Raw genomic sequence first — 27,969 nt, 5'->3', positions numbered from 1 at the left:
TGCCCTGGGACTGGTAGCATGAAATGTTGCCACAATTTGGGTTTCTCTCAGGTACTTGTGAACTGGCTTGGGCCACTGTTCGAAACAGGATAGTGGGCTAGACAGATCATTGGTCTGACCCAGTATGGCTACTCTTATGTTCTTATGTAGTGTGTAAATACAAGGGGGTGTTCACAGGGGGGGGGGGGGGGCATTGTCAGGGCTGACATTTACACGCTTAGTTTATAGAAAAATGTAATTTATGCATGTAAATATCACATTTATGCTAACCTGTCTTAAATGCATGCACTTGCATTTAGGCACAACAATGCCATCATATGCTAGTCTTCCATAAGAACACTTAAGTGTTCCACTGCCTGTGGAAAGTATGCACCTACATTGTGGCATCCTGTTATAGAATTGCCTCTAGAATGTGGACAAAGAAATGGGAAGATCTTGATAGGATCTGTAAATTGGAATGAGAATCTATAGAGGGCCACAATGACTTTAAAAATAAACTGAAAAAAAGCAAAGATAAAATATAGTGAGATATTAAATTACAATTAATGTCTTCTAGGAATGAGGGTCACGCAGAAATACTATGAATCTGCTAATAAAGCGAGCAGGATATTGGTGCCAAGATTGAAGCTTTCAATCTACAATCCAAAACTCAAGAAGGGAGGGAAGTACAGTACTTTGCTTTATAAGGACTCCAAGCTTTGGAAATAATTCAGACAATTTTATGAGAAACTATATACCAGTAAGGGAGGTGATTGGAAAGAGCAGGTGTTAGAATATCCATTGTTTGAACTGATTACTCAAATATAAATGTCTGCTGCTGGAACTCGTGGGAACCATTTTTACTGACTGACTGAGTAGGAGCGTGCGGGGATCACTCCTGCCCCAGCTTGCCACTGGACTACTAGAGCTGTTCTGTAGGCTTGAGGGGGGGGGGGGGGGGTGCGGGCGGAGGATAGACACCTGAGGGAACAGGAGGAATACTGGGTGCCATGGGGGAGGAAAGGTAGGCCTCAATATAAACCAAGATTCAATTTTTTATGTCTTTTTGTGGCCAATAAAATCTTGGTTTATATTTGCATATATATGGAAATTGCCATCAAGTCAAAGCTGACTCCCGTCTACCGTACAGATTGACTTTCTCCTGTCTTCTATTTGTGTGAGGAGGCTTTTTAATGGAGCACTCATCATTGTGATTGTGCCAATCCATCTTACTGCTCATCTTCTGTGCCCTTTTTTTTCTTCAACCTTTCCCAGCATAACTTGCTTTTTCTAGGGACTCTGGTCATTGCCTAATATGGTAAATATAATACAGTATCCATACCACCAGATAAAACACAGCTGTTGAATGAGCAGATTCCAGCCTTTATCATTTTGCTACTTTTTTTATACCGTCACTATTTGCAAAGCAAGTTAGAACGGTTCACAATAAATATAATAAATTATATAAAACAAACAAACAAAAAATACTAGCTACAAGAACTCCATAAAATTATAGGAAAGCAGACAAACAATCCATTCATACAAGGGACATAAATCATTCAACCAAATAAAATCAAACAACCCGTAATATATTTTAAAACATATTTAAAAAAAAAATAAAAAAAAACAATGGGGAGGAAGTGACGTCACGAGGCTAGATGGCTGCCTGAACATCTAGCTCCTGCACTTTCCCGCACCATCGAGCCACTATCCGTGCCCATCCACCCTAATATTGCCGTTTCTTCAATTGGCAGAAGAGAGTGAGCTTTGCTGACCACGATGAGCAAATTATCGGGGCAGCAGCATCGAGAGGGGGAGAGGCATTCCACTCGGCAGTTGGCGAAGGGCCTGTCCCGCCATACGTCCCCGGAACCACGGAGATCGTCCGATTCAGATACAGCGTCCTCTCAAGTGGATCAACGAAGCTTAACACAAAAAAAGAAATCTAACTCTAAAGATTTAACCAGATGCCTAGAAGCGATACGGGAAGAAATTAAGGCTTCCCGTCTGGAGATCCTGGAACATGTGGACGCCATCAGCCTTGACTTACGGGAGCTAGGTGGCCGCTTGGAGGCCCTGGAGGAACGAACGGAAGAGCAGGCTGAAACAAGTGCGGCGATGGAATCGCGCATTTCTCAGTTATCAGAGCAAGCCGAGGATTTACAATATAAAATGGACGACCTCGAAAATCAGGGTCGTCGACAAAACCTGAGATTTCGTGGGGTACCGGAGAGCAGCGGCGGAGAGGACGTCCCGGTTGTCATACGCACCTTGTGCGAACAAATTCTGGGTGAGACCTGTGCTTCTGCCGAAATGATGATCGAGCGAGCGCACCGCTCTCTGGGCAAAGCAGTGGGAAACCGGCCACGAGACGTAGTGGTGCGCTTCGCGTCGTACACCTTCAAGGACCCAGTCTGGCAACGGGCTCGCCAAAATAACACAGTGGAATACAAAGATTCGCGAGTAACTGTCTTCCAGGATTTATCGTTATATACTTTGGCTCAGAGAAGGGCAATGAAGCCGGTCCTGGAGATTCTGCAGAAGGAGAAGGTTGCATACCGCTGGAGTTTCCCTTTTGCGGTATGTTTTGAACTAAAAGGTAAACAGTTCCGGTTTCGCCGGGTAGCGGACGCATGGAAGAGCCTTCACGAAGCGGGTCTGACTAGCGTGGCGACTCCGCCAACAGAGATGGCGTCGTCCACGAAAGCAAAATTACAGAAATGGAAGAGAGTTGGGCAGAAGGCCCCTAAGTAACGTGACTGAGGTGTTTAGCACGAGTCTGCTGTAAAACTCAGCTCAAATGCTTTGGGACATGCTCTTCAGTTTGGACGCTGGTTTATGCTCAGATGGTAATATAATTTGATATGATGGATGGGTAGTGGGTGAATTGGTAGAATTTGCTAAAGGTATATCAAAGTTGGGGTGTGTGATTGTTGCGGGGGGGGGGGGGGTGAAGGGTGGCTTTTCGGGTCTGTAGCTTGCTTTCTCTGTAATCCCATTCAGTGTCAGCTGACACTGACTGGTGGGTGGATGGCAGGGGGGGAGGAAGTGGAGGGGGGAGGGCAGGGAGGGGGGAGGGTTTCATGGGGTCCTCTATTGGAGGGGGGGGCGGAGGGAGGGGACAAGGAAGAGAGAACAGAGGTGGGAGCGGGATAGAAGATGTAGGGTGCAAGGGGTAGGTCTGATGCTGGTTACGGGAAACATAGTTGCTGGGATTGGTGAATTAATGCAACATACTCAGGATGCAAGTACTAGTCACAATAGATGATGAGTATGGACTTAAAGGTATTATCTTATAATGTGAAGGGCCTAAATATGCCTCAAAAGCGGCAAAAGCTATATAAAGAGTTGCAGCAGCTCCAGCCGCACGTGGTTCTCTTGCAAGAGACACACCTCAACCGCAAGTATGAAAGGCTTCTGTCCTGCTCGGGTTACCCTGGGGTCTATTGTGCTTCCATGGCAGCTTCAAAAACATGTGGAGTGGCGATCATGATACACTCATCGGTGGGGGCGCAGGTATTACAAGTTAAGAAAGATCCGGGAGGGCGTTTTATCTTCATGCATGTTCAAATTCAGCAGGTGGACTTGACGATAGCTTCTGTGTATGCTCCCAACAGTGGGCAGGTAGAGTTTTTTGCTAAGGTAAAGAACTCATTGGCAGGGTTTGTAAAGGGCTCTCTAATACTGGGGGGTGACTTTAATGCAGTTATGAATCCCATCTTGGATCGTTCTGGAAATGCCAAATCTGAAGGGGGGAAAAAAGAGACATTAGCTCTTGACTCTTTGGTACATTCCTTGGGAACCTTGGACCTATGGAGACTGACACATATGGTGGAGAGGGACTATACATTTCATTCGGGTGTTCATGATTCATATTCGCGTATAGACTATATATTTGTGGATGTTGTGTTGGCAGAAAGGGGGCCGACCGCGGGGTTGGGCAGTGCGACTATTTCAGATCATGCTCCAGTGTGGGTATCCTTGCCAAGTATACGGGCTGAAATCAAAGATAGGAGATGGGCCTTGAACACTAGCCTATTGCAGGAGTCAGAGGTGGGGGTGGGCTATCGAGAAATGTTGAAGGAGTACTTGGAGCTTAATATAGACTCTGTACCCTCGCACGCCATAGTATGGGACGCCATGAAGGCGGTATCAAGGGGTTATTTCTTAAAAATCGCCAGTAAGCGTTCTAAAGTGCGTAGGTTACAAATAGCACGCTGTCTGGAGTGTATACAACAACTTGAGGGGCAGCATAAGGCGCAGAGGTCCCCTCAGGTTTTACAACAGCTGCGAGAAGAGCGGATGATGCTGGACTCTATATATTCGGAACAACTTGGCTGGGTGCAGGATAGGCGCAGGGTGGGAGCCTATGAATTCTCCAATAAGGCAGGCCGTCTTCTTGCTATAAAGCTACGTAGACAAAAGGTGGATCGTACGGTGAAGCAAGTGCGTGATGATAGAGGCACAATGTTATCAACATCAGTGCAGATCCGTAAACGCTTTATGGAATATTATAAAGCATTATATGCCCAGGAGATTGCCCCTTCTTTGGAATCTATTGACTCATATTTGGCAGATGGTGAGCTTTCCTCCCTCGCTCAAAGGCATCGGGAACTGTTAGATGAGCCAGTCACTCCAATTGAGGTGCAAGAGGCTATTAAAGGTTTGCCATCTGGCAAATCTCCAGGGTTGGATGGACTCCCTAACGAATTTTATAAAAAGTTTGCCCCTGAATTGGCGCCATTACTAGCTGACCTCTTCAACCAAGTAGGAGGTGGGGAGAAGTTACCCTCATCTATGATGGAAGCCTGGATCGCGGTGTTGCCTAAACCAGAGAAAGACCCAGCCGAGTGTGGTTCTTATAGGCCCATCTCGGTTCTGAATGCAGATGTCAAAATACTGGCAAAGGTGCTGGCGAATAGACTTGCGCCAGTGCTGCCGACACTCATTCACCCAGACCAGGTGGGATTCGTGGCTCATCGTAAAGCTATGGATAATATTAGGCGTACATTAGATCTTATGTTTTTGGCAAAGAGAAGCCGGAAACCTTTGTGCCTTCTTAGTTTGGACGCTGAGAAGGCTTTCGATAGAGTCCACTGGCCATTCATGTATAAAATGTTGGAGGTAATGGGGTTTGGACATCAATTTAGGAGGTGGATCCAGGCATTTTACGATGCTCCTAAGGCATGTATACGAGTCAATGGGAGTAACTCAGAGTTGTTTATGTTACATAGGGGGACTAGGCAAGGATGCCCCTTGTCACCGCTCCTGTTTGCCCCGGTCATGGAGCCATTTGCTTCAAAGATGCGGCTGTAACCGGGCATCTCAGGGGTGCGAATAGCCGATACCTTGCATAAGTTGGCCCTTTTTGCAGATGACATCTTGCTTTACGTTTCTCGCCCGTTGACTACTTTCCCTATTCTTATGCGTCTTATAGAAGAATATGCTGCTGTGTCGGGGTTTAAAGTCAATATGACAAAGTCCGAGGCCCTTAATGTTACGCTCTTGGCGGAGGAAGTGGATTCCCTGAAGGCAACGTTTTCCTTTAGATGGGCTACTAAGCGGATTAAATATTTAGGGGTAAATATAACATCGGACCTCTCTGAGTTATTTGTGGCTAACTACAAGGGGTTGGGTAATACCATAAAGGCAGACCTGGAAAGATGGGGGGCTCAAGAGTTTTCCTGGTTTGGTAGGATAGCAGTAGTTAAAATGAACGTGCTGCCCAGGCTGTTATATTTATTTCAAGCGCTGCCTGTGTTGATGCCCAGACGATTTCTTGCCTCTTTACAAGACTCTATAGTGCGATTCGTCTGGGCAGGCAAGCGTCCACGTTTAGCGCGTCAGCTTCTTTATCAAAGTAAGAAAAAGGGAGGGCTGGGTGTTCCGAATCTCAATTGGTACTACCGGGCTGCTCAGGGGAAGGCCGCTATCGAATGGTTTCATGAATATCCTGACAGACAATGGATATCTTTGGAGCAGCACTCACTGGGGTCCAGGCCGCTGGGGGCGCTTATGTGGTTGCCCGGGGCCTTTCGGGCTCTGGGACAGGAAGTGTGCCCGTCCATATGTGTCACTTTCCATTACTGGGACAGTCTATTTCCTGGGGGACACTGTGTATTGACTCAGATGGCACCCATAGCATTTAATCCTCTGTTTCTGCCTGGGAGTATCATGGGGCCTTTTACTAGGTGGTACAGTGAGGGATTGAGAACTTGGGGTCAATTAATTGAAAATGATTCCATGCTACCGTTCACGATCTTGCAGCAGAGATATTCTGTTGCGGAGGGGGATAGTTTTGCATATTGTCAGGTCCACCATTTCTTTAACACAAAGGCTGTTAGGCAAGAATTACAAAGAAAGCGGCTGAATTTGGAGGAGATATGTAGTAAAGTTGTAGTTTCACGGGGCCTGATTGGATACCTATATCGAAATATTATAGCACAGGCTCCTGGTTATACTCTGCATAGGACGAAATGGGAAAAGGAGCTGGGAGTGACCCTGGGGGAGACCGAGTGGGAGAGAATAGAGCGAGCGGCGGCAGGTGTGTCTACGCACGTGCCACTCAAAGAAAACGCAGTGAAGGTACTGTTTAGGTGGTACCTCACACCGGACCGTATCCAACAAATATTCCCTAGCACCTCGGGGTTGTGTTGGAGAGGATGCGGTCAGCGGGGAACTATGGGGCACGTGTGGTGGAGCTGTGTAAAAATTCGTGCATTTTGGAAATCAGTTCAAAGAAGGCTGCAGAAGTGGGTGGGTTGTGAGGTCCCTTGGTCTTCTGGGTTATTTTTGTTCACTGCTAAGCCGCCAGGATTAAAACCACATCAACAAATATTGGTACAGCAGACAGTGGGGGCTGCGAGGGTGGTTATAGCAGCCCACTGGAAGCAGGCAGGGGTTCCTTCACTAACTAAATGGATTGCTAAGCTGAGATATATATGTGAGATGGAGAGGTTGCGGGCTGAACGGAAACAACAGATGAGTAGATGGCAATCCATTTGGGAAAACTTTTCTAAAGAGATTGCATCTAGTGTCAGGACTAGGCACTGAAAGAATAAATAGTATGGTTACGAGGGGGGGGGGGGGGGGTTGTCCTTTTGTTTGTTAGGGAGGGAGGGTATCTGGAAAAGAAGGGGGTGGGGGTTTAAGGGTTTTAGTACTGAAAAGAAAATGTTACTAAAAGTTTGAAGTATACAGAGCTCCTAATATGACATTGTTACTTTGTCTGCTGGTTTGTCTGTTACATTGACTAAAATGACCTGGCCTGGTGGTGAGATTGTATAATCTACTTGTATTAAGTAAAGATGGTTATTGGTTGTGTTTGATTAACAATGTTCAATAAAGACTTCTATAAATCAAAAAAAAAAAAAAAAAAACAATGGATCATTAAGGGTCTGCCAGGAGATGAATCCTTGGTACTATAAAGGTTCACAGCTTGATTTTACAAGACTTATCAGGGTGAGGTAGTCAGATGTGTGGTATGACTGTTCAATCTCTTGAAGGGCACACCATTGCCCCAGTGCAGGCTGGGATCTCTGTGATCCACAGAGAAGGCAAGGATAGGACAGTTTGTAGTTCTTCCATGGGAAAATGTTAGCAAATCAATGAATCAGCAGTAGAACCACTCGCTATTTGAGAACAAAGTACACCTATACATGCTATTAAGAATTGATGCCAAAAAGGCATTAGAGCTTAAGCTATGAATTCATGCAGGGACACTGCAGCAAATGGATTTAGGGAATAATTGTATTCAGTGAATTAAATTGCTATATAAAAAACTGGAAGCATGTATAAAAGTCAATGGGGGACATTTGAAGTTCTTCCCCTTGGGAGAGGGACTAGGCAGGGGTTATTTGCTCCAAATAAAGTTGCTGGTAGAGGCAATTAGAATGAACAGTAACAAAAATGATAGCGTTTACAGATACGTGCTTTTGAGCATTACTAAAGTACAGAGGTGTGGTAGCCGTGTTAGTCCACTCTTAAGGTTATCAATAGAAATCAAACAAAATAAAACATGGAAAAGAAAATAAGATGATACCTTTTTTATTGGACATAACTTAATACATTTCATGATTAACATTTGAAGGTTGCCCTTCTTCGTCAGATCGGAAATAAGCAAATGTGGTAGCAGATAGTAAGTGAAACATCCAAGCATTACTTTGACAGTCTGACAGGGTGGGGGTGGGTAGGAGGTATGCATGGGGACATCAAAGCATTTCATTGATATTCTAACAGGATGGGTGTGGGTAGGTGAGAGGAGGGTGATAAACAGAGAAATACAATTTTATGGTTTATAATGGGCTAGAAAACCCAGATCCTTGTTAAGTCCTGTCTGTTGGGTGTCAAAATATTCAATCATTCTTACTTCAAAGGTCTTACGTTCCTGTATTGTTTTAAAGTTACCTTTCAGGATTCTTACTATGAAATCACTGGTGCAGTTTTCTGGTCTTGTAAAGTGCTGGCCCACCGGGGTGGGAACCTGACTGGCACCGGCTATCTTTATATGATGTCTGTGCAGATTAAATCTTGTCTTAAGCATCTGGCCTGTTTCTCCAATATAGCATCCTTCGTTACATTTTTTACACTGAATGATATATACCACATTGGAAGATAAGCATGTGAAAGATTCCTTTATGTTGAATATTTTTCCTTTGTGAATGACTGTGGGGTCCTGTGAAATGTTTTGGCATAGCTTGCAGCTGGATATATTACAGGGAAATGTGCCCTTCTTTTCCTTTTCAGTCTGTGTTGGGAGTTTAGTTCTGATTAGCTTGTGTTTTAAGTTGGGTCGCTGTCGGAAGGCCAGCACTGGTGGGGATGGGAATATCTCTTTCAATAATTCATCTTCCTGGAGTAGAGGCTGTAGGTCTCTTATGATTTTCCTCAGTTTCTCCAGCTCTGGGTTGTATGTCACTACAAGGGGGATTCTGTCTGTGGCTTTTTTTTCTTTGTACTGTAGCAGATTTTCCCTGGGTGTTTTGAGGGAGGAGGCAATATTCTTGGAGATTATTTTGGGGTTTAGCCTTTCTGTTTGAAGGATGCAGTCAGGGTTTCAAGGTGTCTGTCTCTATCCCCTGGGTCCGAGCAGATACGGTGGTATCTTGTGGCTTGGCTGTAAATAATGGATCTTTTTGTATGTGAAGGATGGAAGCTGGAGTTGTGGAGATAGCTGCATCTGTCTGTGGGTTTCTTGTATATAGATGTTTGAATACAGCCATCACTGATTGAGACTGTAGTGTCCAAAAAATTGACTTTTTCTGGGGAGTAGTCAATTTTGAATCTGATTGTAGGATGGTATGTATTGAAGGAATAGTAAAATTGTTTCAGAGTTTCTTCCCCTTCCGTCCAAATCATAAAAATGTCATCGATGTACAGGTAGTACTTTAGAGGTTTGGTCTGGCATGTATTCAGAAATGTCTCTTCCAGCTCATCCATAAAAAGGTTGGCATATTGGGGCGCTGTCCTGGTGCCCATTGCAGTGCCCATTATTTGTAGATAGATATCATTGTTAAAGCGGAAGTAGTTGTGAGTTAAAATACATTTGATTAATTTTGTAATAGTTTCTGGTGAATATTGATGGTCCAGTATGGATGTTTTTAGGAGTCTCCCACAGGCAGCTATGCCATCCGCATGTGGAATGTTGCTGTATAGTGATTTTACATCCATCGTGACCAGAAGGGTGTTTGGTGGTAATTTCTGCAAATCCTGATAGAGGAGCTGCACAGGAGTAGCAGGGTTCAAGGTAAACTTTGACAATATAGTAGCACTTATTGAACCTAAGGGCATATCTAGAGAACAGTTGAGGGGAACATTAGGGGGTTATTAGATATTGGGAGTGAACGTAAGAGACGTAACCAAATTGTATAAAAATAACTACCCCCTTTTTTTTCGGAAAGTAGGGGTGGATGTGAAGAGATGGAGAGTCACATCTTGTGTGGATGGATAGCAATAGTAAACTGAAGGTGATGCCTGAGGCTATTACATTGTTATCAAAATGTTGTCTACAGAAACACCAGGAACGACCCTGAAGAAAATAAGTGAACATATAACAGATCTGTCTGGGACATGAAATCACACTGCAAGCCAAGAAGTTTCTTTATGGGAGCAAAATCTGGGAGGACTAGTGTTGTCAGATTGTAACCAGTATTCTCTAACAGTCCAGCTGAAACATATATTGGAATGGCAAGTGCATAGGGATATGTCAGATATCCTGCTGGGAACAGGAACTAGCAGGAGAATGCCCTTTGAGGGGGGATTTGGTTAGTTAGGGAATGAAAGCAATAATAACTCCTTTACTAGAGACAAAGGGATGAAATCAAGCTTAGTACCAATGCAACTGAATATTGATTTCAAGCTGGGAAAACTTAAAACACAAGCTAATCAGAAGTAAACTTCCATCACAGACTGAAAAGAAACAGAAGGGCACACGTCCCTGTAATTTATCCAGTTGCAAACTATGCCAAAATATTTCACAGGACCCCACAGTTATCCACAAAGGAAAGATATTCAACATAAAGGGATCTTTCACTTGCTCATCTTCCAATGTGGTATATATCATTCAGTGTAAAAAATGTAACGAAGGATGCTATATTGGAGAAACAGGCCAGATGCTTAAGACAAGATTCAATTTACATAGACATCACATGAACAATACTGGTGCCAGTAGGGCTCCCACACCTGTTGGTCAGCATTTTACAGGACCAGGACACTGTACCAGTGACTTCACAGTGAGAATCCTGAAAGGTAACTTTAAAACCATACAAGAACGTAAGACCTTTGAAGTCAGAATGATTGAATATTTTAACACCCAACAGAAAGGACTTAACAAGGATCTGGGGTTCCTAGCCCATTATAAACCATAAAGCTGTATGTCTCTGTTGATCACCCCACCCCTCACCTATCCACACCCATCCTGTTAGAATATCAATGATATGCTTTGATGTCCCCATGCATACCTCCGACCCACCCCCATCCTCCCACCCTGTCAGACTGTCATAGTAATGCTTGAATGTTTTCACTTATATACACTGTCAGGTAGCACATTTGCTTATTTCCAATCTGACGAAGGGCAACCTTCGAAAGCTAATCAAGAAATGTATTAAGTTATGTCCAATAAAAAAAAAGGTATCAACTTATTTTCTTTTCCATGTTTTATTTTGTTTGATTTCTATTGATAACCTTAAGAGTGGACTAACACGGCTACCACACTCCTCTACTTAAGCTGGGAAAAGAAACAGCTTACTTGAAATAGGCAGATGTGAAAAGATATCCTAACTGTACATGTTTTTAATATGGAAAAACATATTTCTATATTCAGCTTGCAACGTTTTCAACCTCCATCACTGAATATGGAATTTTTTGGTTGCCATTATAAAAATATTTACACTCTGGATATTTTTTTCATAAGGCTCCTGTTTAAAATTATCACTTAAAAGGGGCATTATACCTTTAAAACAAATCATGTAACTCGTGTTTATTTCCAAATATATTAGATTAGTTTAACCCAGTGGACCTTGCACTTAGCCAGTCAGGTTTTTAGGTTATCCACAATGAATATGCATGAGACAGATCTGTATACAATGGAGGTACTGCATGCATATTTCTCTCATGCATATTCATTGTGGTTAACCTAAAATCCTGACTAGCTGAGAGTATTCCTGGGGACTGTGTTGAGAATCCCTGGTTTAATTAAAACAAAAAAAAAAAACAAAAAAAAAGATATAGACATCTCTATACATATCTATATCTATCAAACAAACATTTCTCAATTTCAGCTCGTTGGAGACGGATGCCTACTAGCCAAATCTCACCAAAGTTCTTTGCTACAAGAGGCCTGGAACTAAATCATCTTTTTAAGGCTTGAGCCCAAGTTTTCTCTTTAGATCTCACTGCTCTCCCATGACCATGGATCTCTCCTCTGTAATAAGCCCCATGAAAGGGGGAGGAGAGAGGGAAAAAATGAGCTAGGAGGAAGTGATAGAACATTAGGGCCAGTTGGTAAATAATGCTATAAAATCATTTTTGTGCACTGCAGAAGGGTCCCCCTGTTTTCAGTTACTTTGGCTGCTAAATCAGAGGAAGCTGAAGAATTATAAATAAACAACTGGAAAAACAATGGGCGAGTGTCATCGGGAGCTGTAAGCAAAATAGTGGCAGCTGAAGAGAAAGCAGCGAGTATGAAGCTGATGGAGCCAAAAGCTCTACTGTGGCCCCACAGAGAGATAATGATGGAGGCTAATGCGAGAACTAAAGGGCGAAATGAAATTGATTTAGTCAGAAATCAAGTTGGCCTTAGCTGAAATAAAGTAGGACATTAGCAACCTTGGTGCTTGCCATGAAGAACTGGCAGCACAGATGGAGGTCTGTGAGGAGGCTATCACAGAAATATAGCAGAAAGCTGATTTCATGGTTAAAGAGACACTGGATGTATGGAAAAAATTGGAGGATCTAGAATGAGCATCGAGGCCTGAAATGTTTTCCTCCCAAACAAATCCAGTGTCCTGGTCGCTCGACCTGGGGATACAGAGGCATGAGTCCTGGAGCTCCTAAGCTCATTGGAGGGTGGATTCGACCACCAGAGTGGTGAAAGCAACTGGACCCTCTTTGCATCTGGGAGCCTTTTGGATATGATACTGCGTATCCACTTTTTTTGGCACCACCTGCACTGAGAGGGGAGATTCCTAGTTCCTCATCACTGCATCCTTAAGGATAGGGTGCAATGGTACTGTGATCCCTTCTTTAGACAGTCCAGGACAGCCAACATCTCCACGCTGGGCTCTTCCTCCATTTTCAACTTAAATGGGATGACCAAAGCCATCTGACAAATCCGATGTAAGAGACCCTAAGGGGGAGATGCTTGTCTCTCTTGAGGTGGGGAGGGAATCAGAGGGAACACCACATGATGACTCCTCTGAGAAGTAGTGCGGATCTTCCTGAGTCCCATGAGCAGTCCCAATCAGACTCTTCCTCATACTCCAAGCAGACTGGGTGAATGTGTCTGCCTTGTTTCAGAGGAATCCTGTCCTCACCTCAAAGAGAGCTGAGGTGCCGTCCTAGTCGCCAACTTCGGGGAAGCTTCCTCCGCTGTCGAGAGTGGAACCATATGCATTGAGGTTGATGCCAACATCAAGGTGCCGGTGTTAAAGATGTCTGCACAGACATAGGAGTCTCAGGATGAATTTGGGGCTGACCCCGATGCTGGTGCAAGCACTCTCAATGCCTGAGTGGCCTGTTGCTGCAGCATCTGTGCCAGCTCCTCCCTGAGCATGTCTCAGAACTACTCATTGGCAAAGGCAGTGGAGCCAGTAAGATGGCAGTCTGAGATGTGGTTGGTGTTAAACCGGAAGTGAGGACCTGGCTGCTATGAGGATTACGCACCAGCACCTCTTCCAAAGAGTGGGAGTGCTCCTCTTGGTGCCAATGCTTTTTTCAGTACTGGTGCTTCTTGGGTATCAGAGATGCCATTTCCCCATGTGTTGAAGAGGACCGATGCTGGTCCTTCTTTGGCTTTTCCCAATGCTCAGCATCATGGTCCTTTGGTGCTGATATTACATTGAATCCATACATGCCCTCAGTGTTGAGTCCAATGCTGACTGGTCCCAGGCAGACTCTGAGCACCCGATGTTGAGACAGGTGGAGACTTTTTCGATGCTGGTGCACTCCCAATGGTTGTAGAAACCTTCACAGCCATCAAGGTTGAGGCACAGGTCTTCGAGGAGCCAAAACATTTGTCCTGTTAGGCCAGCCACGCCCTCCGAGTCCTCAACTGCATTTTTAAAACAAAGAGAACAAGAGTCAGGCTCATGGTTAGGCCCAAGACACCTGATGCCCTGTTACTGAAATCACCCAGTGACATTAGGCACAGCTCTGGAAGCCACTGGGGTCTTCTGAGACATCAAAAAAGAATTGAAACCAAATTAAACTCCTCAATTTTGAACCAAAAAAGGGGCAGAGGCCAAACTGAGGTCAGTGCTCCAGCCTAAAATGGGCCAAGTATATGCAAAAATGAAAGGAAACTTGAAGCCAGAGGAATTTGAAAGAAAAGAGGAAAGTAATAATGAAATACTTAAAATGAAGAAACACTGCAAAACTGACAACATGAAGCGCACTGAGATCACAGAGATGCGTCCTCCGAACTCTGTAGAAAAATGGAGACTGAGGGACCTGAGCTTGCATGTCGGGCAGGAAGGCATCAGTGCATATGCGGTGGGACGCTGCTAGAAATTTCTATAACTCGAAAGTCAGCATCGTCACTGGGTTCCGTTGGATGACGTCACCCACATGTGAGAATACAACAGCCTGCTTGTCCATAGAGAACATCAAATGCTATCTAGAATTAAATGGTACAGGAGAGATGGGAGATGAGGCAGTTTAGGAGGGACAAATTATTTTATAAGGGATATTTATTAAATGAGGGGCTATTAAAAAGCAATAAAAGGGTGGACAGGGAGTGGTTACTGCAGAATAAGAAAAGGGAAGTAGAGGCACTACATAAAAACAGAAGCTAACCTCTCCGAAGGGACACCACCTTGTAAGTGGTGGAGGGGCTTCCGTGTTTCAATGACTTTGAGGGCTATGCTGAAGGGTTACCCATATCAGACAGGCTTCTAAGGAGAAACCAGACAGAGTGTCCCAACCTGGAGGATCCAAGATGGCGTTGAGGGAGGACGTACGTTAGTTGAGTTCCTGCTTTACACCAGAATACCTTAAGAAGTAGGCGCGCTCCCCAGAGAATGGGGAAGAAAAAAGCAAAGCCGTGGTGTTGCCCTCCTCGAACACGGCTGGGGTTCCCACCACTTCTCAGTCTACTTTGGAGAGATTCGGGGTCATAACGTCGGGGGTATCGGTTCCTGCTTCGGGGAACAGCAAGGCTTTATCGCCGAATCTCAGTGGAGAGGAAGTGACTTTGAGTCCCCCTGTTGGCATGACCTCTCCAAGACCCGGAAACAGTAACGCTTCGCTATGAAGGTCGACAGTGGAAATGCCCGAAGTGGGTTAGGATTCTCACGCGATCCGAGGAGGTCCTGGCGCAGCATTGACTCCGGATAATAAACCAACTGGGGGACTGGAGAGCGAGCTCTTCCCCCCGAAGATATCTGGAGCGGTTTCTGTGGAGAAATTGGACCTGGTGAAGCCAAAAAATGTCATAATGGACGCACTATGGGAAGTGCTGCAGAGTGTGAATAATTCTCTTCTTCAGATGTCAAACATTTTTCAGGAATAAATATGTGATTATATCAATACTTATCTAACAAAGTGGAAGTCCAAGATATAAAAATAGAGACTTTGATTACGGAAATGGTTTCTCTACGAAAATCAGTTAATCTGGTAATGAAGGACAGTCATGTTTCTTGTAAAAAAGTGGAACTTCTGGAGAACCAATTAAGGAAAAATAACCTGAGAATGATCAATCTTCCTAAAATACCCTATATAGAGAGTTACATTACTAGTGACTTTTGCCTTTGATTTAGATAGGAACAATGTTTTGAAATTGTATTTCCGATACATGGCTGATAGTTTTTTGGGTTCAAAGATAAATATATTTCCTGATATATCAAGGGAATCGCAGACTAGGAGGTGTGAACTCTTAGCTTTTAAGCCAAGAATCATTGCCCTAGGTGGGACCTTCCTAGAGCGATTCCCTTGTAAGTGTTTTATTTCCTTATTACTTATTTGTTGAACTCAAGAAATTACAAGAGTTTGTGGAGTTAAAAGAACAGATGAAGAACCCTCTGCAGCAATTTCCTTTAGTTACTACTACTTAACATTTCTAGAGCGCTACTAGGGTTACGCAGCGCTGTACAATTTAACAAAGAGAGACAGTCCCTGCTCAAAGAGCTTACAATCTAATAGACCACTGCAATTACCGATTAACCTTCCTCCCTCAGAAAATATGAATTTGTAAGATTAACCACTTGGTGTTTTTCTTATTTTCTTTGAGATTGTTTTCCTGATCTTGGATCCCCCAATTGTGGACAATTATATATATTATTGAGAGAAAATGTTTTTTTCTTTTTCCTTATATTAATTTCTGTTTTTCCTTACGTGATAAATGTGAATGTAATTAAGTAAAATGATAAATAAAAAAACTTTAAAAAAACCCCAGAAGCTAAGGACAATTATTATTAGCTAGAGCAACTTCAAGTGAAATTGAAACAGCTTTATATTGATAATATTGATTATAGATTACAGATCAAACCTATAAATCAGGGGCGTTACTGGCTAAGAAACTGAAGAGGAGACAAAAAGCAGAGGCAAATTACAGATTAAAAATGAGAAAGGGAAACTTCTACATAAGGAAAGAGACATACAAGCCCAGTTTATGAAATTTTATAGGTTATATAGTACAGATAAGGCAATAAAACAAGAATCTATAAATATTTATAGCAAGCCAGTTTACCTCAAATCCCAATTACAGTAAGGGAGATGTTGGAAGCAGAAATTACCCCATCAGAAACTCTGAATACTATCAGGAGAATGCCTACTGGGAAGGCTCAAGGAATGGGCAGCATGAACACTGATAGTAGGTTTCCACGTATTATCCTCCTTAACCTTCTGACGTCTAGAACATCTTGTGAATCATGTACATTTGAAGTTGCATGTGCTGAGCAAGGTCCGCTTCCTTGACCACTTGGGGTCCGGAGTTCTCTCTGGGGGTACAATGATCTAGGAGACAGCAAGAATCTTTGCAGGGTCCAAGTTGGGTCAGGATTCTAAGATGGAAGGCTTGCCCTGAGGTGAATCCATCTTGGTCGAGGTTAGCTGAGGTTGAACAGACAAAGCAAGACTGAGAACAGGCTGGACCCCAGGCTAGAATGTTTCCAGAGTGCCAGTAAAATATGAGGTTTCTATATGCTTTCCTTTGCTTAGGCCTGTTCCTAAGGGCTAGGCCTAAGGCCTGTACTCTGCTCAGTTTGGTTCTCACATGTTACCCTACTAGCTCAGCATCTATTGTAACAATCATTGCTTTCTCAGGCGCTGAGAACTGACACTTCATAACATTTAGTTTGCAGCTGAGTATGTTTTTCATATAAGGTGGATGTAACCTTGGCAGTTGCTGACAGGCTGAGGACACAGTGTGAGGGCTAAGGGAGATAGACAGAGAGAGGACACAAGGGTACTGTTCTGGCTGTGCACGCAGAACTGACACAGAAATCATACGTAATTAACCAATGGCCACCGACTGTTCACGTGCAAATACATCAGGAGAGACTGATAGAATACATGACCAATCCATATATGGTATAAGGCTACCTAATGGTTCTGGTTTATGGGAAATCACATGATTTCTGGGAAAATGTAACTTGTAACAGTATATATGTGATGTCCGGGGCAGTATTAGCTGAGCAGACCTTGTCTTTCAGGATGTGCACTGCTGATTGGCAACCTGGTCCAGGGAGAGAACCGAACTATTTTGTATTTTTGGCTCTGTGAGATACTACATCCTTCTGAACCACGGCAGCCTTATTGACAACTTGTCACCTTCCCCTCTCTCCCTCTCCCTCCTGCTGTTCCTCTTTCTCTTCTCTGACACTAATTACTGTATTTTGTATTAATGTTGTTTACTAGACTATTGTACGCCACATTGAGCCTGCCCATGGGTGAGAATAATGTGGGATATAAATGCCATAAATAAATAAATAAATAAATAAATAATAAAGGTAATTTACTGGCTGCGCCTAATGGAGTCTAAGTTCTCTTTCTTATTATTATTTTCCTATGCTTCCCCCCTTCCTGTGAGGGCTAAGAAACGGGAGGAAGTAATACAGGTTCATGTTTCAGCAACCGGAGAAGCCCCAAAATGACCTGATAGAGTTTAATGTACTCCTCGGATTGGTCTATCATCTCTTGATGCTGAGAACCCACTTGTAGAGAAATAGGTTGAATAATAGCCTGCAGATGCTCTGGCAGTGGGTCTCTGTAGACCGAGGAAACGCAAAGGGGTTCTCTGAGGGGATTCACAGAAATGTCATACTGGCATATCAGTCATTCATCCAAAGGGTTCTCTGCTGTGCCAGAATCAAGAAAAGCTTGGACTACGATCTATTTATTGTCCCATAGAAGGGTAACAGGGAGAGTACAGAGGAAGGTCAGAACTCCTTGGGAAGGACCAAGGGACATCACCACCACAACTCCTAGGTCTGGAAATGTTACCAGTTTCCTGGGACAATGTTTAGCATAATGTCCCAGGTCTGCACAATATAGACAGATATTTGACCTCTGACACTTTTTCTCTTCCTCTGAAAGTCTAGAATGTCCTATCTGCACGGGAACCTCTTCTTCCAGGGTGGCAGGAGAAGCTAGCATCTGAGAATCTGTGTGATCCTGAAACTGGGGTGATGACCATGTAGAGCAGCATTTATCTCCACATTCCTTAGCCCTCTCTTGAAAATGGATGTCCACCTTGATGCATAGGGAAAATCAGGTCACCCAAACTGGTAGGGAGATTCTGTCCCACCAGTTCATCCTTAATGTGGCTCCTCCAGGCCATGCCAAAAGATAGCCACCTGGGACTCCTGATTCCATTGCAGTTCAGAGACCAGGATCTGGAATTGAATGGCATATAGACTCATAGATAGCTCTCCTTGTCATAGGCGTAGGAGCTCAGAAGCTACTGAGGAAAGATGCCCAGGCTCATCAAGTACCTGCCAGATGTGTATGAGGACAGTAGCTATGTTGGACATAACAGGTCATTCTGCTTCCACAGGGGAAGAGGCCCAAGCTAATGCTTGCCTAGTGTCACGCCACTGGGGGTGATCTGGAGTAGTGAGCCCTTGGGCTGCTGCCAGAGACCGGCAACAGCAGGAAAACCACCCAAACTGCGACAACAGCCTTGGCTTAGCCGGACTGGAACCAAAAGTTGGAACAGACTTGGCTTGGCTGGAACCAAAAGCTGGAACAGACTTGGCTGGACTGGACTGGAACCAGATGCTGGAACAGACTTGGCTGGACTGGAACCAAAAGCTGGAACAGACTTGGCTTGGCTGGACTGGATTCAGGACTTTCAAGCAAGGCAGACACAAGCAGGATGCACAAGCAGGCAGGGAACTAAAGCTAAAGACAGTAAGGAACAGAAGCTAAAGGACACACAGGGCAGATACAGCAGTAAGGAAGAAAGGCTTAAAGACACACAGAGCAGCTAGATACAAACAGTAAGGAACTGGAGCTTTAAAACACACAGAGCAGCTAGATACAAACAGTAAGGAACTGAAGCTTTAAGACACACAGAACAAGAACTAGCAGAGCTAGAACTGCAACAAGCACTCACAGACGAAAGCACATCTGAAGACCTCTGTTGCAAAGGCAAAGCCTGAAAGTTCTCAGGTGCTTAATCAAGGCAATTACTGATGTCACAGGTGAGGCTTGGCAGCAGAAACCTCAGGGCAAGTCTGGAGTGCTAGAACATCAGGACCAGAATGGAACCTGGAAGATGTCTGAGAAACAGGGAAAACACAGTCCACAGCAACCACAGGCCCTGGTCACCCGGGGGCAAGGTGAGTGCAGGCATGAAAAACAGTCACAATCGTGACACCTAGAAAGGAGAGAAACAATAAAGGTAATCTTGACTAGAAAGGAGAGAAACAATAAAGGTAATCTTGACTCGATCTCAGAACTTCAGGTTCGTCCCAGCAGCAGGGCTTGGCAAAGCTCCACATCATAAACTGACCAGAGTAAGCAGAAGCTGCATCGCAGGTGGAAGAGCCAAGGTCTTCCCTTTATGCTTCAGCATATCAGCAAAGAAGAAAATAAGACCTAAGGTAAAGTAAACTCTCAAAATTAGAAGGAACTTCTAATGAGACATCTGAGATGGCTGCCATCTTGTTTTGTGTTTTCCTTTTTTTATTTCTTTGTTAAATTCTGTAAACCACTCTGAGCTTGCTTAGAAGGATGGACAATAAGCTGAAGGAAGGAAAACCAAATAATTGCTCCATGGCCCTGCTGAGTCTGCTGTCTGCATGTGAACGTTCAGAAACAAGACTGCAAATCTGCTTCATTTATTCATACTCTAGGATGCTTCCAGAGTCATAACTCTGACAAAGGGTACGAACACATCTATCAATGGTTTCAAATATCAAAACTATGAACAAAACAAAGCAACTCAATACAGCTCAAAGAAGTGTCAGCAATGGGTAAAGTTGGAGACAAAACAGGATTAACGCCTGTATTTAAAACATAAATTGTAGTTACAATGAATGGTTAGCCTGTATTTAATAATGGTTGATAAGTTATAAAACAATACTGGTTAGATTTAACAAGAAGAAGAACTTATGAAGAACTAAATGTTCTATGAAGAACTAGATGTCGTTAAGTTGACCTTATACATAAGAAAGGCGACTGACATCACTGAGGTTCAAGATAAAATATATATTTATTGAATTATTTGAAGTAATTTTGATGGTTAAAAATTGCTCATTCATATATATATATAAAGTTCTCTATCTCTAAATTGAAGAGGATTAAGAATGATCTAAACTGGATTATTATATTATTAATAGCCTGTATTTAAAACATAAATTGTAGTTACAATGAATGGTATAAAGGAAAGGATTAACAGAATCACTAGGGTAGATAAACGAAATAGTTAATACTATTGTCCTGCCACAGATGTCATTTACCATATTTTTAGTCATTTGTTTAAATGTTCAAAATTATTATGTACCCTGCATTAAACTTGCTTGGAAAAACTGTGGAATACAAGATTAAAAAAAAAAAAAAGGCATTTACTTGAGAGGCAGCCAGGGCCTCCAGTGTGTGCAGTCGCTGAAGAACACTCTGCATGTCTTCCTGAAGCCGCACGAGTACAATGGCGATCTGTTCATTCAGGCTATCCTTTGGTCCTCTCTCAGAGCCTCCACGTTCACCATCACCACCACTACCCATCTCTCCACCACGAGAACCCACACCCATAGGCTGCATACGACTCACTAGATTCGGGAAAAAAAAAAAAAAAGTGTCAATTTCAGTAGTTACAGTACCCTTCCATTCCTAATGTCACTACTAAGGAGCAAAAGTTGCAACATATTCTAAAAATGTATACTATTTCTCCCTTTTTATCTTTGCACTAATCCAATGACATTGTCTACAGGCCCAATATGAAAAAGTAGAGTTGCTTACCGTGATGAGAGTTCTCCCCAGACAGCATAATCATGCAGCTAGCTGCTCATATATAGTTACTCTGACAGAACACTACTACAGAACATTCTCCATAGATCCTAGCAAGTGCTATGCAGTCCTCTCTGGTTGTTTTTTTGTCTGTTAGTTCTGTTTTTCTGTGAGCTGAGATATAGATACAGTTTCTTAACATTACAAAATAATGGCTGAAGAGGATTATAGCAACATGTTTAATATATTGCCAAGTAAGGTTCCTCTAAAAATGACCATCATTACAACAGACCCAATTTTCCCCAGGATGTCCAAATTATTAGCAAGACCACATTGAAATCACTCCCCACCCCAGCTTTAAGTACCAACAGGCTCTGCTGCAGACCAGAGCACACATACTGCTGGTAAGCACAGCAAGAAGGCCAAAGGTGAAAAATAACATCCAAGCAGTTTGACCTTATGCTCTGTGCACCTGGATGCATCTCAAGCAGCTGATTCAGCTTATGCTGTAGGGCCACTGAAAACAAGTAAAAACAGATCCTGCATACTGCAGCAGATGGATGCATCCCTACTCTTGCACAATTTCCTAGAAGCTTTCCTGCCCACTACTGATCTGAATACTGCCTTACCTTTATTTTTCAACAATTTTTATTGATGACACAACGTACAAAACAACCAGTCAGAACAGTATACAATAGCTTTAACCCCCCATGATGCATATCAGACAAATTACTGCATTAGTCATCAAACCATTTACAGGAATTGGTTGATCTTTGTAACCGTCATTATGAAGCTGGTAGTCCAACCATTTTTGTATCAAAAATTCTCGGAAGGCCGGGTCCCAATAAAATTAGGAGAGAAGTGCCAAACATACGGAGCACCATCGGGACCTTTCAGATCTACCAAACACCAAATGCACGTGTGATCTGAGACACTGTACGCTCCAATTCCAGCTGAAACTACTGAGGAAAACAACTCCGAAGACACGAGCCAATAATCGATCCGAGATTGTGAGCCATGTGCCCTCAATAAATGAGTATAGTCTCTATCCACTGGATTCAAGGTTCTCCAAACGTCCAGTAACTTTAGACTGGAACATAGCAGCGGGATTCCCTTTGATATCGAACCCACCTCCCCTCCAGGGCCTTTAGATCTGTCCGTGGCAGGGTCATGAACCATATTGAAATCCCCTCCCATAACGATGGGTATATCTACAACTCCAGCAACTTTACGTATTATGGATTTCACCCAATTATGGTCATAGACATTAGGCCCGTATACATTACAAAGCAATAATAGTTTTTTTTATTTACCGAAGCCTTCACTAACAAAAATCTGCCCTTGGGGTCTCTCCATGTTTGATGTGTCACCAGGTCCAAGCCTTTCCAGAAGAGAACCAGCAGACCAGCCTTACGACCCAGAGCTGGGGCCTCTTCCACCTGTCCAACCCACCAACACTTAAACTTAGAATGCTCTGATGAAGACAAGTGGGTCTCTTGCAAAAACGCAATATCAGCTTTCTGTTGATTCAAGGCCTGCAGGATCTTCTGCCTCTTAATGGGTGAGGAGACTCCATTCACACTTCATGATACCAGTTTAACCAGCATCACTTATTATAAACCAGCAGAAACACCTTCAGAAATTCAACTATTAACCTTATTCTTGGGCGGCTGTCCCAGCCAGCAACCCCCCCGATCAACCCAGAAGAAAAGGGAATCAGTTGACCCGAAATCACTCTCTAGATCAGCACACACCACTTCCCAACACACACTATCAAAAACAAAAATCCCAAAGAAAACCTGCATCCATAACCAACCCCATCATAGCAATCCCTCCCCCTTACAACCCCCCCCCCCACAAAACACTAACCCCCCCTCCCCTTTCCCAAACCCATCTGACCCCATAAATCAAAGAAGTCCAATCAACTCTTGGACAAGCCCCGTGTGAGAACCCCCCCCCCCCCACCCCGAATGCCCAAACCCATCCTCCTTTATAGGATAACAATTCGAACCAGCATTTAAATTGAAACCTAAATTTGCCCCTTGGAAAGTATTATAGAACCCTGAAACATCTTGAAAAAAAAAAAAAAGCACCCATACAATGCTCCATCCAATCACAGCAGTCAGTGCTCATATGGTGTGACACAGGAACCTGCATAGCAAAGTATATTTCGTCATCATGTGCAGCAACTGTGTCAGCAATCCGGACATCACTGTGTCCCAACAACACAAGGATTCAATTACATTTTAAACATGTAGAGCAGAATCAAAGCATGAACACCATATATGAGAGAGAGAGAGAAACAAACAAAAAAATCCCACCCCTGCAATGCTCCTTTCAATCACAACTATCAGTACTCACAAGGTGTGGCACAGGCACCAGCACAGCACACTACCATAACAAAGTATATTTCATCATCATGTGCAACAGCTGCGTCAGCAATCCGGGCATCACTGCGTCCCAACAGCCCAGGGGTTCAATTAAACTTCAGACATATAGAACAGAATCAAAGCATGAACTACATATATAATTAAAAAAAAAATTCAACAGCAAACGTCATTGGGCTCTAACCCAGGTATTTATATAATGGGTACCTCCACCTAACAGTAGAGCCCCATATGGCAAGAACATGAACAACGCTCTTTGTGTAGCCATTCCAGATTCTTTGACCTCCGATCTGCACAGCCCTGCACCTATGGTCCAGCTCCAAATAAGCATCAACACTGTATGTCACTCAAAAAGACTTCTTAGGGTCAACTCATATCCAAACCAGTATCCAGCAGCTGCATCCATAATGAAGATGTGTCCATCCACTGACATCCCCACAACTCTCCTCGACCAAGAAGTACTCTAGTTGCACAAATCAGCAAGATTAGGTCACCTAGGTTTAATCCCAAGAACATATAGAATCAGAGAGTGATTTTGTAGTGCAACACTGCAGCTGTAGCTTTCAGGCCTGCCCCTGCGGTCATGTATAGTGCAGACCCCAGCCCAGCACTGAGAGAAGCAATCAGTACCCACCTGCCAAAAAGCCTCTGGAGCCTGGAGTACTGCCTGGCCCCCTGTGAGCCCAGTGGAGCTCTTCTACAGCCCAGACCAGCCCAGGCCAGCCCAGCCAGGTTAAAAAAAAAAAAAAAACTAAAACTAAAAAACCCCTTCAACACAGTGTTTGGCTCTGTTGTTTGAATCTAGATAGGAATATTAGAGTTGTTGTTGGAATACAAATTTTTACATGGCCTAAACCCCCCCCCCCCCCCCCCAAATGCAAAAACCCCCCCACAAAACAGAACTGTCTTAAATTAAAACCAATAAAATGCTTCGTTTTATTTAAATTTAGATTAGATATAGAACAGTATTTTTTCCCCTTGGCCATGCTGTAAAAAGATCCAACAAAACTAAAATGGAATTTTGTTCTTTATATTTTGTGTTCTAGTACTGTTATTTCTCCTGGGGGAATTCTGTGCAATGTAAAATTTGCACATAGGATGGCGTGTGCCATGGGGGAGGTTTGGAGAAAAAGTTGGATGAGGTGGAAGGAGATGGAGAGCTGATGTAAGGTAGATGGGGTGAGGTTTGAGAAGGCACACAAATCCCATTTATAAGTAATTATGGTTATTTAAGAATAAAATATTTTTCTTTCAATTTAATATTGTTTGGACCTAACTACTTAAATAAGAACTGTTATGCCATGTTATATTTCTTTTGACTTAGGGGTGCCGTGAAAAAATTACTGACACACTAAGGGTGCCTTGAACCGAGAATGTTTGGGAACCACTGCCTTAGTAACTCATTTCATGAAACGTTTAATGAATATAAGACCTCCATTTTGAGCTCTGTCACTAGCATGACCCTTAATATTGTTCTGGTATAATTTATGACAGCTCCTTCTGAACCAGTCAGCAAAACAACATTAGAGAGTATCTTTTGGAAAACCATCTCCCTATCTACCATTACATCAGTTAAGAGAATGAATGAAATTCATATTCTTGTCTATTACTCACAACATGGACAAATTCCTATTTGGGAAGAACAGTGTTTCAAACCTGTCCAAAGTGTCTTCCAAAAGGTAGTCTCAGAACTCTCTCTTTACCAATCCATTGTATTTCCTGCATTCTTTATAAAGCCACACTGCAGAGTTGCAGAAATAGTTCAATAAAGGAACCTTAGCCTTCTATCTACATCATACATCACAGCAACTTCTCATCTGACATAAACAAACCTGGAACCAGTGCAGCCAAACATACCTTTTTCAGGTGGATATTAAATTATAAGAAAAAAAATACCACTAGCACTAGTGCGTATTTAAAAAAAAAATCTATAGATCTTCAAAATCAAATCCATAGATGTAACAATGCATTGCAGTACTATCTACCTTCATATTATAAGACAGATGATCATAGGTTATTCACATTGCTTTTGCCAGCGGGTCAATATGTGTCAGACTCGCGAGTCCTTGTGCTGAGTAGAACCCTGATGTGCCCTGAAGAGGAGGCGACCCCAGGTCCGGACTTGGCGGTCGGGCAACCCTGAGACTTCACCTGCAATGACCGCCGCTCCCCAGAGGTTGAGCCCCTAGGTACAGGCAGCCGGCAGGACTTATGGGAGCAGGGGCCAGGAAAAACAGGAGCCGAGAGGAGGAGATGGTAAGGATCAGGAGCGAGGTAGAAACCCAGAGGGCAAGAGGCACGCGGCAGGCACAAAGAGAGGTCAAGGAAGACACTGGGTCAGTAGGCAGGCAGCAGGCACATAGAGTAGTCAAGGCAGACGCTGGGTCAGTAGGCAGGCAGCAGGCACAGAGAGTAGTCAAAGTCCACGCAGGGTCAACAGGCCGAGTTCAGAGACAAGGGTAAATAGGAAAGACCACAGAACAGAGCTTAAAACCACCTACTGGAGTAGAAGCCGAAGCAACAGGGAGAAATGAGGATCAGCTGAAATAGTGCTGGCGTCTAACGTCATCAACAGCCAGCTGAGAGAGGGAGAGCTGCCATAGGGCAGGGAGAAGGAGGAAAGAATAACAGGCTGCCCAATAGGAGCAGAGCAGCAGGAGGGAGAAACAGGAAAGGGAGCAGCCAAAAGGATAGGAGCAGCAAGAGAGGAGGAGCCAAAGAGGTGGGCCACGGGGACACCCAATGCCAGCAGGGCAGGAGGCGGGACGGAGCATTCGGGACCGCAACAAGTGCTCCATGGAAACAAAGGGGAAAGAAGACGGCGCGGAAGTGCAGGGAGGAAGGGAAAGTGAACGCGCCACCCAAGGAACCCCGATGCGCAGTGCCAGTTTTGGTGGCGGGAACATCGTGCTGCCCGTGGAGATGCCACAGGTCACAGTAGGGAACGTGACAATATGTACCAGAGAGTGACCGAAACTGAAAGGGCAGCTAAAGTTTGCTGCTTGGTTTCAGCTGAAACCATAACCAAAGTGCCCCCCTCCCGTGCCTGCATAAGTTGGGTCCCCTGGAGTCACCCTTCCTCCCTCCCATCAGCGAGTAGGTCCCCCCTCCTTGACCACAAACTCTGCCCTCCCACCATCAGTGGACCCTCCCTGAGCCTTCCTTAGAAGCCCTGGTGGTCTAGTGGCCTCTTCGGGGCAAGAGCGATCCCCAGTCACTCCTGCCATGCTGGCTCCATGAGAGGTCATGGCAGTCAATTTGAGACTTGAACCAACATACCACAGGAGTGCTCTCAAAATGGCTGCCGTGACCTCATGCAGCAGCCATTTTGACTGAGGATTGCACCTACTTCAGAGGCCATTACACCACCAGGGCTTCTAAGGTAGGCCTGGGGAGGGTGCAGCTTGTGATCAGGGAGGGCACAGAGAGTGGTCAAACTGTCTTCACAATGGGGGAGGAGGCAAAACCAAAGCATGGCCAAATTAGAATTTTGGGCTCATTTTAGCACTGAAGCTTGCTTGCTTGTGGGTTCTCCTTATCCACTGAAGGATTTACATAAGAATAATATTTACCTCAAATTTCCATTGCCAGAACTTGGGCCACATCATTCACAAAAATGAAGGTAGTAAGATATCCCATTTTAGCCTATGCTGCCCAAACAGGTATTTATTAAGAAATGGCAAGGGATACCTACCTCGTCCTCTTCGGGGTCCAGAGAATTCCATTCTCTCACCACTCATTTTTTCTTTCTGAGGTCCTCTGCCACTTGTTTTGCCATCTTCTCCTCCAGCTTTGATCACCCCCTTCCCTTCAACAATATTTATCGTATCCCCAGTATTTTCAGTAAAAATGACATCCAAAAGTCCACTATGATCTTCTGATAAGAAATGTGAAGAATGCTGTACAGGTCTCTGGCTTAATATGAAGATTTCTGAAGACTAAAATAAGAAACATTTAGTTAATCTAAAGAATATGAATATGAGATACATTTTTCTAAGTTATCTTGTGCCCACTGACCAAGAACTACCAATCAAAGGAAATATCTTTCTATTACAAATGCAAAAAGTCTTGCATCCCCTTTGTGTTCACCGATATAAAATCAAAGTAAAGCCATCAGCTTGTTACCTTGCTAGTAAAGACTGCCCCTCAACTAAGTGAAGAAAGCATGTGGAGCATGGCTCATGGAATTCTTTCCAACCCTTGTCTGTCAGAGAGCAGAGTAGGGAGAGGCAGGTTGAAAGGAAAAATTGGACAAGCATGATAGCAAGACCTCACAACATGTGATTCCCTAGCTACTGTCTATCTTCAAGAGAAAAAAAAAAAGGGGGGGAATATAACTAATGGAACTGCAACAGGCAACATATTTTTTCTGTGGCAGCAATTATGAGTACCGTATTTTTCGGACTATAAGACGCACCGGACCATAAGACGCACCTAGGTTTTAGAGGAGGGAAATAGGAAATTTTTTTTTTTCCTTTTTCCCTCCTATAAAACCTAG

At 43.7% G+C, this 27,969-nt stretch overlaps 1 protein-coding gene across 1 annotated transcript in view; it reads right to left on the bottom strand.

Moving 5' to 3' along the window:
• Positions 1 to 27,409, bottom strand: part of LOC115459660 (acyl-CoA-binding domain-containing protein 5-like) — a gene marked incomplete at its 5' end in the record, with an annotated part of 40,715 nt that extends 13,306 nt beyond the window's left edge. Inside the window, 2 exons of the mRNA XM_030189466.1 lie at positions 20,707 to 20,906; positions 27,166 to 27,409. Coding sequence (XP_030045326.1) covers positions 20,707 to 20,906; positions 27,166 to 27,409 — 444 coding nt within the window. The remainder of the gene's footprint in view (positions 1 to 20,706; positions 20,907 to 27,165) is intronic.
• Positions 27,410 to 27,969: the final 560 nt, after the last annotated feature.

The sequence above is a fragment of the Microcaecilia unicolor genome, unplaced genomic scaffold (genome assembly GCF_901765095.1).
Source record: "Microcaecilia unicolor unplaced genomic scaffold, aMicUni1.1, whole genome shotgun sequence".
NCBI classification, from domain to species: Eukaryota; Metazoa; Chordata; class Amphibia; order Gymnophiona; family Siphonopidae; genus Microcaecilia; species Microcaecilia unicolor.
Note: the sequence above shows the minus strand (reverse complement) of the source record. Positions and strands in the feature narration are given on the sequence as shown.